The 12,856-nt window shown below is 42.1% G+C and overlaps 1 protein-coding gene across 3 annotated transcripts in view; it reads left to right on the top strand.

Annotated features, from left to right (window-relative positions):
* TBL1X (transducin beta like 1 X-linked) overlaps positions 1-12,856 on the top strand; it is a 203,957-nt gene that overhangs the window by 157,897 nt on the left and 33,204 nt on the right. For all 3 annotated transcript variants that reach the window (XM_065638786.1, XM_065638795.1, XM_065638778.1), the window contains exons 6-7: positions 6,917-7,062; positions 9,703-9,952. In XM_065638786.1, the coding sequence (XP_065494858.1) occupies positions 6,917-7,062; positions 9,703-9,952 (396 nt within the window). The remainder of the gene's footprint in view (positions 1-6,916; positions 7,063-9,702; positions 9,953-12,856) is intronic.

Raw genomic sequence — 12,856 nt, forward strand, 5'->3', positions numbered from 1 at the left:
ACTTCGGGTAACCAGGCACACTATAATTTGGTGACTGACAGAAGCTGCAGCTGGGGATCCTTTCTTCGTATTTCCCAGGGACTGTGAAAGAGCTTGTAATACAGGACACATTTCCCAGGGTTCTGGAAATAATTTTAATCATTCAGCAATCCTAATCTTGAAACAAATGTACAAGGCCTATTGTTCATCTGATTTTTCTAAAAATATATTTCTACTGCAGTTCTTATTTTAAATTGCTAATGCGTGTCCTTGTTAAGCCCTTTATGTAATTGCAAAGGTAAGTCTTCAAAAATAAGCACACACTGCCAAAACCAGAGAGGCACTCTAGGATGTATTACCGAGAAGGAAAAAGCTCAGCTGGGGGAGGAATCTCAGTCTGCTGTGAATAATAAACAAGATGTGGTGTAGGATTTTTGCCCACCTATTTTTTTAACTGTTTGTAGAATCTTATCTGTGGCTTGAGGCACCAGACTCTTATTAACTGCAACCCAACGTGTTTTGGAGATACCGATGTCGTTTTTGTGAAATCTCTGCACATGTACACTAGGGTTTTATTACCATGTTTTTATGGATACGTAATTACATTTAGACAGAAATGTAAGGAGGTGCGAGGCTGGGGATCCATGTTACATTCGCAGTTCTCACTCGGTGCAGCACGTACCAAGGGGAAATGAAAGACTCTGAAATGGCAGCTGCAGTCATGTACAGTGAAGAACATCATTGTATTCTCTTGGGCAATGGACAAGAAATTATGTCATTTACCTCAGGAACTAGATTAGTGTGTGTTAGGCCCAGGATTAAGAAAATACAGTTGCTCCAAGTTAAACTGTTTGCTTCCGGTTTTGCAGCCAGAAGTTGCATTCAAATGTGCCCTTAGTGATCCGTGTCCTTTGCTTCTCTGAACCAGTAAATCTAGAGCTATGAAAGTCTTGAGTTAGTATTAATTGCTGTTTGTACATCATCAGTATTTGGAGAAATTATTTTATTAATGGTCGTATTTCACTATTCTTTAGTGGAATTTCTTTAAACTTCAGTGGCGGGGCCCTCATTTATTTTGGATCACCACATGGCACTGCTCTTCCCTTCTTGCCTTCCTGCTTAGGTGACACTCCCCAGACCCGGATGTCTAACTTGGGAAGATGTTTTTGCACTGGTTGCTCCTGGTTTCTTTGGCAAACAGCTGTGCGGGCAGTTTGGAGTTACTTCAGTTTAGAAACATGGTAAAGGAGCCGAAGGGACTGTGTAGAGACATCTTTTCCTCCTGTGTGTGACTTTCTTTTTGACTCATTATGCTGTGGAATGTTTCTCCATGATGTGTCTAAATCTCCCAGGATTTTTGCCAGTTTACCCATTTATGGTCATAAAGATTACTTTCTTTTACCCCCTCACAATCATCTTTTTTTCCCTGCAGCCAGCACAGCTGTATCAGCTCTTATGTGCCTTCCATTCTTGCGTGAATTTTACATCAGTCAAAGTGTCAGCAGAAGTACCAGCTACAATACTGCCTTAAGAAAACAGGCACTCGTGCAGCCAGAAAACTCAAGATTGCCAGTGGATCCCATTATAGCAGTTGCAGGTTGGCTCTACTGAGCCAGAAGTTTTAATCATTTCTAAAACCTTGCTCATTTATGTATCCTGTACCTGCCAAATACTTTCGAAGAGAACAGCATGTTGCTTCAGAGATGAGGATTGGAAGAGCTGGTATTGGGAACTTCCAAAAAGAAAGACAACACAATGTCAGAGAAATCAATGAAATAAGAAATGTTGATTATTTCCACCTGGAGGTGGTTAAATTGTTACAGAAAAAGAAGGGGTTGTCAGATAGTTTACGCCTCTCCTCTTTTTTTTTTTTCTCTCTCTTTCGATTGAGGTAATAACATCACTAATTAAATGATTTCCGGAAATTAAACCTAAGATCACTGGATTTGAAAACCTCGATCTGGACTGCTTGAGTTAAGGAAACAGGAAAATTTATTAAAGGAAATGACACAGACCTCCATATGGAATCTCACTGTTTTCTAGGACGGAAGGCCACATGGGACATTAGTCATATAAAGATTTGTAGGAATGGGTTATTACTTGTATTCAGTGTTGGGATAGAGGCTCTTCGTCATAATGATGCCTGAGATGTGTGTGAAAGGCAATTTGATGTTCATAATTCTTTCTTGTCTGTTTCATTCAACTGTAACAAGTGTTTCAGTGAAGAATTTTATAGTATGAATAATTAAACTGAATAATTTGCAAATAATTTAGACAGATCTGGGGTTTTTTTTTAATTATTTGAACAGTATACTAGTTAGATTTACCAGAGAAAACTAGGTCCAGTTAGTGTTCATTAGATGGCTTAACCATTGCTAATCAGAGCATCCCCCAGGTAACTCCTGAATAACCGGCAAAGACTGAAACACTTCATCAGTCTTTGCTTCCACAGACCTCTCTCCGTCATTCCCTTCACCTGTACAAACGCAACGGCAGGCGCTGTAGCTGTTGCAATTTCAGGTTGCGATTTAAACAAGACTGCTTTTTATGGTGCCGAAGGGATCGGGAAATGAAAGGAGCGCTTGGCGAACGTCAGTCAGCTGGATCTGTGATTGCCGGGTGAGCTGGCGCGGGGAATACTCAGCAGCACCCCAGTTGCATGCTTGAAAGGAAGAATACTTTGCTCCCCAAAGAGGTGAGACACTTCTCTGGAGAAGACAAGGCGTTCCCCTGGCTGCCCAGGGCCCGTTCGTATGCCTGTGTCTGACGGGCGTTTCTGCTGTGAGCCAGGCATATTGCAAACAATTAAAACTGCGCAGCCGGTGGATCAAACAAGTGCACAAAGAGCAGCATTACATTCATTAAATAAAAACTAGTCATATTGTGAGCGATGACAAATCTTGTTTTAAGGGGAGGCCATTTTTAACTGAAAATGGAGCAGCCAAGGCAAAAAAATCTCATCGTCTCCATTTTTGCAGTTACAGCAAAATCTATCAGTGACATTTTGCAAAACACAGCCCTACCTGTGCATTTTTGGCACCCTCTAGGGCAAGAATTTCCAAATTTCCTAGTGGTGTATGGACCACTGAGAGTATATACAGCCTCCACAATGTGGAGAAAGATATAGCACAGAACTAGGACCTCTTGCCACTGTCAGTACAAAAAAGTGCAGGAATCTCAGTTTTCAAGTCAAAAACACTTGCATGACAATTTTGGGGGTTGGAGAGGTGTCATTTAAGTCATTTTTTCTGCATTCATTATTTCTTCTATGCTTTTAAAATCTTTTAAGACCAACTATTCCACAGCTGATAGGTCACCTCCCTTTAAGGTGATCATACCAAGTTCTGCACTGTTCATTCGGATATTTTATTTCATGCGTGGTAATGTATTTACGTTGTGCATATTTTCACGATTTATGTCTTCCCATCTGTTTTGATGTAGAAAAAACCTGGGGGGCATTCTCTCAAACCTGCTGAAAGGTGCCATTTAAGGCACTGGTCGCGTCACGGCGCTAGTGACTGTCCAGTTCACTGGTACAAAACCGGTTCAGTGTGTGGCCATGCTCTCTCCTCTGCTGCCCTTTGTGTGCATGTCTTCTCAAAAGCTCATAGTCTCATTGCATGTGTCCTTGAAGGGTTTACTACATTAAATTTCGTTTATTGGTGCTATTTGAATAGAAATTTTTGTTTTATAGAGTGATTCTTACAGTCACTGAAATGACAGAATTCATGAGAAATAACGCATGCAGACATAGATTTGTAACTTTTATTCATTTCACTGCTACTACAGCACTTTTAGTTTGGGTTTCATGAACTTAGAAGTAGGGAAAGTTGACATTTGTAACAAGCTAACATTAATTTAAAAAAAACCCACAAACAAACAAAAAAACCCACCTTGCCTTTGTTTAATAGAAATCACCTTTTTGCAAGACCGAACTATAGAGCTGCAACGTTGCTATATAATTCAGTGTGCTCACATGCAGAGCCCTGGAGAGGCCTGATGACATCTGGTAACTATAAAAACAAAGCTTCGGTGTTATCAGAAACCTGACGTGGGTGCGGCTTCATTTGGGATTTTGTTAACTGTGTGTGTTACTTTTAAAACCAGTCTACTTTCATGGGAGTCTTGTAGAAATGCTACGGTAGTACGAGAAAACGGGAGGTAATTAGCTATCGATTGGTGGGCTTGTTTCTGTTGTGTTTGGTTTTCTTTTAAGTACAATTGTTTGGGAGGATTTTACCAAGAGGTGTGAGGAGCATGGTGTCCAGCAGCACCCTCTTAAGCAGTTTTGCTCCATTGATTTTCAGTATTTGGATCTTAGCATAAGATTTTAGGAAAGTTTGTCACAACTGCTGGAGATGTGCAAGTGAGATTGCTCTTCAGTGACAGTGTAGCCAGGGGTTTTGTGTTTCCTCATCTTACAGGTGCTTTGGTAATCATGTCTTAGCATCAAGAGAAACAGTAAAATAACAAGATCCCTTGCAGTAACACAACAGGGTTTTGTGCTGAGAAGTTCCTTCTCTCACGTGCAGTGAGGTGCGTTGCTCTTTGGGGATGTGACAACTCGATACTGGACAGAGGTTCCCTGTGTGCCACTGTCATCTGTCTGCTGGCAAAGAAGGGACTTGACATACGCCAGCAGCCAACTAGAGAGTCTGCAAGATGCCAAGTGCAATAATGGGAGGTACAAAATCATAGTTAAAATTAAGCCTGTAGATCCACAGTAATTATTTTCTGCTTTTTTACGTTTCCTATCAGTGTTTGTTGGTTGCTGGTTTTATGCCATCCACCTTTTGACTGAATCAGAGCTGCCAGCTGACAGGCTAGCTGCTGGCTTTTTTAGAAGTCAGCTTCAGTGCTTCTGGACAACAGCTTAATTATCTCATTCTTCTCGATTCTTAAGTAGATTTGGTGATTTATCCATCATGCGTTTTAAAGTCCATTCCTTTTCAATAAGGTATTGTTGTTGTTGTTGATTAATTTAAATACACATCATATAAATTAAGTGGGACCTGATTCTGTAATTCTGGTTAGTTGCATGCCATGTGTTTATATATACATAGAGATTTCAGTGTTCAGTGATCAAGCCCTAGAACTCTCAGACACAGGCTGCGTGTGCTTGGTGCTTGATTTCTTCACCCTTGTGGTGCCCAATGATGTTCTTAGGTGTCCTAAAAAACTAATAACAAGGGAAAAACACTGCCCTGCAGATCTTATGGCTTATTTTGGATGCAGCAGGAGGTCCAGCAGCTCATAAACTAGACCAGGACATAAAGAGCAATACAGGATAAGAATTGGACCAGGGACTGGATAAATGATACTGCAGTTTTTCAAGTGTTTTTTCCTGTGCTTTACTTCTATGCCTTGTGATACTACATAATTTTCCTCATAGGTAGATCAGACACTTTTGAAAAAGTACCCAAAGCATCCCCAAAAACTGGGGGAGTGCCATGAAGGGAAGGTAGGGTTGTGAAAGGAGAGGACAGAGGCTGTTACCAGGAACAGGAGAAAAACAGTGGTAAAATAAAATGTGTAAGGGGAGAGAATCACAGAGGAATACATACCACAGTTTCAAATGTGGGAGGCATTCTGTTTCTCGGGCTTGTTTTTGCTATCTATCTACAATCATAACTGAGCTAGCTGCAAAAAAAAAGGATCCTGAAAACAATTTGAGTGAGAGAGAGAAAGCATTGCTGTGGAGCCAGCCCAAAATCCCGTCCTCCAGCCCACACACAATTGGACATTGCAGTGATACGGGGGAAATCCCTTAACGGACAAAACTATAAATGAAACTACTGTTGACAAGGGGAAGAGGCACAGCTATATTTAACGGAAGTATTTTCATCTGAGAGCTGCTTTCTTTTTTCTTTTTTCCTTTTTTTTTCTTTTTTTTTCTCTTGTCTAGTCGGTGGAGGCTGCGAGGGCTCTTCCTGTTTGAGACAGTGCATGGGTGGTTTCCCCAAGGCTTTTAATGTTAGATTAATGCTCTGGAGACAGTGTGGTGATAAATGGGTTCCTACAGTTATATCTACATCCTGTTCCCCCATCCCCCTCCCGCATCTGCCCCTGCTACGTTCAGTCGCCCCGCAGCGCTCGCCTTCGGGCCCAGCAGCACTTCTGAGCAGCTTCAGCCGGCGTTTAAGGCACCACTCTTGAAAATTTCTCCACCAAAATTCTCTAATTTTCAGTGCCATCACCTCCATTACCCCTTTTTTCTCAGGCAATGCCAGAAATGAAACAGGGAAGAGAAAGTCTTCTGACTAAAGGACAGGCCACCACACTGGCTCGTCATCTGCTGCTTGGCAGATCCCAGTTAATTATTTTTGCTATTAGTCTTCACTTTCAGAAAACAGATTTACGGGAGCGGCCCTTCAGTTTTTTTCATGTTTTAATGGCAATGCTCTGCATGTCATACTGTATTCAACAATAAATAAGCAGAAGATTTCAAATCTCTTCCCTGGTACGAGGGAACGGCTCCCCTGTGTCAGCTGCATCTATGCCTTGATTTTATACAACCTGCATGCCGATAGGGGTTTAAGTATTTATCTTCAGAAAACACCCAGACTAAAACGCAGCAAGGGGAAATGCAGATTTGAGGCACTTCTCTTTAGCTGGACTTGCCCTTGTGGCTATTCGTAATTTCTTGTGTGTGCGTGGGTTTGTTTTCAGTTAGTGCGGTTCTCTGGTTATTTTTTGCTGCGTGCATTTCCATTTCTATACGGCTTCCCCTATACGTACAGGGCAGGGGGATGGGCGGCGGCGGGGTGGCCAGGATGGCTCTGGTTAACCTCCCCGGCTCTGTGCAGCCCACGTCCTTCTGCTTACGCGTCAGTGTCTCTCAGATCTCGGAGCGGGATTATTTTTAGACCGTGAAGCGAAGGTGTATCTGGCTGGTGCATTGAGATTTCATGTCATGGCTTCCTCTTCCTGCTCTCAGGTTTCTCCCACTCGGCCTTCACCTTCGGTATCGAGAGCCACATCAGCCAGTCCAACATCAACGGAACGCTAGTGCCACCTGCCGCACTCATCTCCATCCTCCAGAAGGGGCTCCAGTATGTGGAGGCTGAGATCAGCATCAACGAAGTAAGTACCCCCATCACCTCCACCGGCACCACCACCACCGCCGGCGCCTCTGACTGGCACACCGGAGCTTGCCAGGCGACACGTCCCAATGGCCCAGAGACTCAAGCCATCAACTTTCTCTTGATGGCGATTTCATTTTGCTCCTAGTACTTTGCCCCACCCCCAGCAGAGAGCTGAAAAGCTCTGAGATAGAACTGTATTTCAATTTTCAGCTGTGGCATTGAGGTCTCCTTTGCACTGCTTAAATTGATTGGGTTTGTGGTGTTTCCACTACCCCAGTCAACAGATCTGGGGTGCACAGATTCTTGCAGCAGGCATGCCTCTGTGTTTACAGTGTCATGTTTTCAAGGTCACAGCAGAATTTGGCAGGAAAAGCCTCCAGTGTAGGTTAAATCTTCACTCCCTGACACCTGCTAGTGGGCAGCCCTGCTTGTAAGCCATGAGCAAAAATCCACAGAGGTCGCTAGAGACATTCTCTGTGATTTCAGTGACTTTGGCTCAGATCACGTAAGACCAGGCATCCATCCCCTCATGTACGTAGCGAAATGGTTGTGTGTAAACTCTGACCCTGGCTGGGGCACTCTCTGTGGGGGCTGGATGAGCAGCCACAATGTGTCTCTATTGTCCTTGACCTGCCAGGGGAAAGAAAGAGGATATGTGTGAAAAGCCAGCATTTTTGCCCTGCCAACCTTAAAGGTGTGATGCTTTGAGACGGATAAGGAAGACAGATAAGGAAGTACAACATTACAAAATATTTACCATAGATATTCATAATTGACAAAGATCTGTAGTAAATATTAATACATAAAAAGCTATTGCTTTTTCCTCTTAAACTGAATGTAACACGTGAAACATCATGGGTGAGAACAAAGGAATATAAAATGGAGAAAAGGTTGTATTGTTTGCCATGTGTAATATTGGAAACTGATTTGTTTTTATCACTAATGTTCTGTGTGGTTTTCTTTTTATGACCCAATACCACATTTGGGGTTTGTGCACATTATTTTTCAAATGTGGCAAGGACGTTTGCCATTCATGCCAGGCTGCACTTTGATGCAGTTGTGATAACAAACCAGTGTTAGGAGTCTGTCCCAATTCGCTGCTGCTTAACATTTTTCCCTGTGCCTGAAATTGGAGCTACACAGTTAGAAACTTTCACCCATGAGCAGCACCCATCAGCTCACGTCATATGACAGCTATAGGGGTCTGCTCCTCCACATCCGGCTTCAGGATTGGCCTCAGTTCAGAGAATAATCCAAAAATATGTGTGTTGTCACCATTAAGATTTGTGCTGCTGTCATCATATTACTTAAGACCAAGTAATCAGTGAGTCCATAAACTAATGTGTATAAAATCAAAGTGTTGTTTGTGATCTGTGAAAGGGCAGTCATGGAAGTAGTCCAGTGAGCAGTTTTAAAGTTAAAAACATAAGATGCCAAAATCCTCTGGCAAACGGTTTTTTCATTGTGTAGCAAGGACTTGAGCCAGGATTCAAATAAATGTTGGTAGAGACATTTACATAAGAAATGTTGAGGAGAAAGAGAGTTTATCTTTTTCTTCTCTAATAACTCTTTCCTCCTTTTTCTTCCCCATGAGGAAACAAACGTATATGATCTTAATATTGTAACTGTAAGCGGTAATTCAATGAATAGTCCAACAGAAGCATACTGGTCAGCAAGACGGCTATTCTTCTGTATTAGTTATTATTATCTATTGAAAATTATATTGTTTCCCAGCCACTTCATCTATCCATATCCTAATCATAGCTACTGTTCCTCAAACAAAATCTTTCACTGGGTCTTGATTATTTCAAAGAACTAAAGGGAGTTTGCAAAAGATCAGTAAAACAGCACTTTACGGAGGCTACTAAAACCTTTTTCCTATATTTAAGGTAATAGGAAAGTGAAAGTGAAGGAAAGTTAATTACATATAGCAGTTGTTGACCTGAGTCTATATTACATCTTAAAAAACAGCCCTGAAAGGTTAACTCAATTGGTTGTTAAACCTGAAGCCTAATTTACAGAAATCAAAATACAAACCATAACTATTATGAATAAAACTAGCAGAGTAAAGGAAAAATAGTGGTAAAGCTGTCTTGTGCAGTCAGCAACAACTGGTGGTGCTGGGCTGATGAATGCTGTATAAGAAATCACTGGATTTGTGCATACATCTTGTTTTGGCTGAGGTTCAGTATTCATCAGTGGCTTCCATTCCTATGTCGCTGGAAGTGCAGGAAGACAAACAATTCAACCAAAGGCTATTTGCCTTTGTCATGGCTTTAGCCATGACTCTTTTTTTTTTCCAAATACAAACCAGAGAAAAACTTTCTGTCGTTAGTCAGACATTTCTTTTCCAAAGCATATTTTTTTTTGCATCTGTAAAGAGTTTATATGCCTGAATTTTCTATAAAATTCCGATAAATTACTTATTCACTGTACAGATTTCTGAGTGGAACATGAGTACCACCATCATGGGCCTGAGAGAAAGAGATGGTCTGTAGTAATGTGGCACTGTTGATTAAGTCAAAGCGCAGTATCTCTGGACAAACTAGTTTTGCTTCTTTATGTTATTAGCTCTTTGCCAACCTCAATGGTAAAGATCCTAAACTCAAAGTTTCGCTTCTGCTCCTTTTCCCGGCAGGATGGTACAGTATTTGACGGCAGGCCGATAGAGTCACTGTCTCTGATAGACGCGGTGATGCCTGATGTTGTCCAGACCCGGCAGCAAGCCTTCAGAGAGAAACTAGCTCAGCAACAAGCCAGCGCGGCGGCGGCAGCGGCGGCAACGGCAGCGACAGCGGGAGCAACGACGACTGCTGTTTCCCAGCAGAACACACCAAAGAACGGAGAAGCCACTGTGAACGGAGAGGAGAATGGGGCACATGCAATAAGTAAGCCAACCCTTTTGCAGCTGTTTTGCCACTGTTGGGCAGTTTGAGTTGCAATAATATTCTTGAACTTTGTTGGTGTCTGCTAGGTAGTAGAACTCAGGGGAGTCATTTCAGGAGGGTGAGGCATTTCTAGAAAGGCTACTGAGTAAAAATCATGTTTCACATCACAGTGCTGTGTTTTACTGGTGCCCTCTCAGAATCCAAAAGCTTCAGATATCTTCAGAATTGCCAGTTGAAGACAGTATTAAGAAGTGGAGCTGTATGCTCTCTCCTTGGAGCAGGCTAACCAGGCGTCATTAATATTACCAGCTGTATAGGTGCTTTTAGATATTTGATAAAAGTGGGAAAAGCTGTAGCCACAGTTGATCATTTTGGGCAGGCTAGCAGGGAGATGGGTTGAGAGGCTGGGACCTACAAGCCATTTCTGTGTAAATGAAGCATGGCCGGAGCATAGCCTTGAGTGCTAACTACCCTGTGATCATCCGTAGCCTTGGCATGGTTCTTGGCATGGTTTGGACTATACCAGCTATCCATTCTTGTACAGCATCGCCAAGCACAGGATCATCCATAGCATTACTGGCAAAGCCATTGGCCCAGTTTGGACTATATCAGATATCCGCCCATTCTTGAACAGCACGGCCACGCACAGAATAGAGAGTCGCGTGTGCCAAGGACAATTCCCAGCTGACAGCTTGGATGCAGCCAACCTGTCCTGAAGGTACAGAGCAAAGAGTTCCTCGCCTTTTTAAAGACCACATGCTTAGTCATACAGTACAGTGAAGGTCCTGCCTTCCTGAGATTTCTTTAGTCTGTGGAAACAGTCAGTTCTCCAGAGCTGTGAATTCACATTTGGTTGTTGGTGATGGCAGGAGACTGCACTCGTATCCGAGACACCTGAAGTCAGATATATAAAACAAGGAGTGGACGTAACTGCTTGTGTAACTGGATCTCGCCAGCACTGTGGGGCAGATACGATTAACGGTTCTGGTTTCTCTGTGCAAGCTGTATTAGGGCACTGGTAAACTTCTGAAATGAGACCTTAATGCACAGGTGTCAAACACCTGGCCCACTGCCCGGATCCGGCCCACCTCCTTGGTTTTTCTGGCCTGGCACTTGGTTTCCCTCCAGCAGCAGGACTGAGCTCCTTGTCCCCAGGCTCCTGCCAGCGCTGGTCACCTGTGCAGCGTGTGTGACACACCTTGCACCGCAGGAGCAGGAGAGCGACGTGTGAATGAGTTTGACACCCCTGCATCACAGGATTGTCGTTGCCATAAAGTTACGGTTAGAGAAGCCACCTTTTGGGATTTCTTTGTGCACAGAACAAATGGGCCTTGCAGAAGAGAGCACAGCATAGTTTTTAAAATAACTTTGTTCTGTTTGATTGTTTTCCTCTGAGGTATTTATAATTTTACCAGCTGTATATTGCGTTATTATGTGAAGCCAGCATTTCCCTCTTCTGCTTGTACTAACAGGAATATTTCAAGTTGCTTAAGCGAAGTGTGGAGGAGTAGTGTGCTGTAATTTCCATGGTATTTCCGGTTAGAAAATGTGTTCAACAGTTTGGAGGATGAGGAGGGTCAGAGAGGAGAGAAATATCAAAAAAGCTAAAGGCTTCATATGAGTACCTGGATCTTTTATCCCTTTTTAGTTAATATGTAATTGCAGTTATTGAGTGGAAACTATTGAGTTTCCACTACTGTTATTGAAACTGGTGAAACTAGTGCTATTGAGTTGCCATGGAGTGGAAAGAAGCCACGCACCATTTCTGATTCTGTTCTGGAATCCTTTTACTTCCCTGTTGCTCTCAAAACCGGTTTCACATCTAGTAGATTATTACAAATATTTGCTTTTGTTAATTAAAACCAAATCTAGCATTCCAAAACGCAAGACATAAATCTATTTGATTTAGTTTATATAGACCTTTTAAAACAGGATTGTATAAATGTAATTTTAGGACTGTATAAATAGTCCTAAAATTACAGTCGGCTCTTTGAAGGCAGCTGTGAGGCTGATGTGGCCCACGGTGAAAATGAGTTTGACACCCCTGCCTTAACGCCTCATTGCCTTCTGAGGAAATTCTAGAGGAATGTGCATGGCAGGTTTTGTAGGAAGCCCCAACAGCTCTTTGGCTTAGACAGCAGGTCAGAACTATAGTCTGATTGTATTTGTTCTGCAAATCTGAATAGATTCCTCTGTGGGTCAGTTGGAAAAATGCTTTCAAACCAGTTTTTTCTGCAGAGAATTCTAGTTAGACGGGATAGTTTCCCCCCATAAAACGACAGTTATTTAAATTACATTTTTCATTTTAGAAAGCAATTGTAAAAATTTTTTGAAAAATTTGTAAACATTAATCTGTGTTTAGACTACAGATTGCTTATGTTTTACTTCCAACTGACCCTTTTTTTTAAAAATTTATCTCATTTCATATGTGAAGGGGTGCAAACAGAAATGAAAGGACTTGTAAATGTATCAAATGCTGACATTTTGTTTGTTGACACTTTCCTTCAACTGATTTGTGAAAATTTTAGAGTAATGTCTTCCTGTCTCGAGACCAAAAATAACAAATTCTTAAGGCAGAAAACTGATTATCGGTTCATCACTAATACAGAGCCTCTCAGACTTATTTCCTTCTGATCTAAAGAAACACATATACTATCGTATTAATAAAAGGAAAGCCTTGCAGGTCAGGTCAGATATGTGGCCACACTCTAAGCCTTGATTTCTCAGATCTACCATTTTATTATTAAAAAAATAGTAATTCTCACTGCATTTTTTATTAGAAGGATTTTCACGAACAGTTGCAGACCTTTCTTGGAGTGTTGAGGAGAAGTCCTGTATGAGTGAATATCATCCAATAGCTCTGTCTGGAGCAGGATGCAAGAGCATGACGCTGTGTCAGCCAGT

Source organism: Caloenas nicobarica, chromosome 1, assembly GCF_036013445.1.
Source record: "Caloenas nicobarica isolate bCalNic1 chromosome 1, bCalNic1.hap1, whole genome shotgun sequence".
Taxonomy (NCBI): domain Eukaryota; kingdom Metazoa; phylum Chordata; class Aves; order Columbiformes; family Columbidae; genus Caloenas; species Caloenas nicobarica.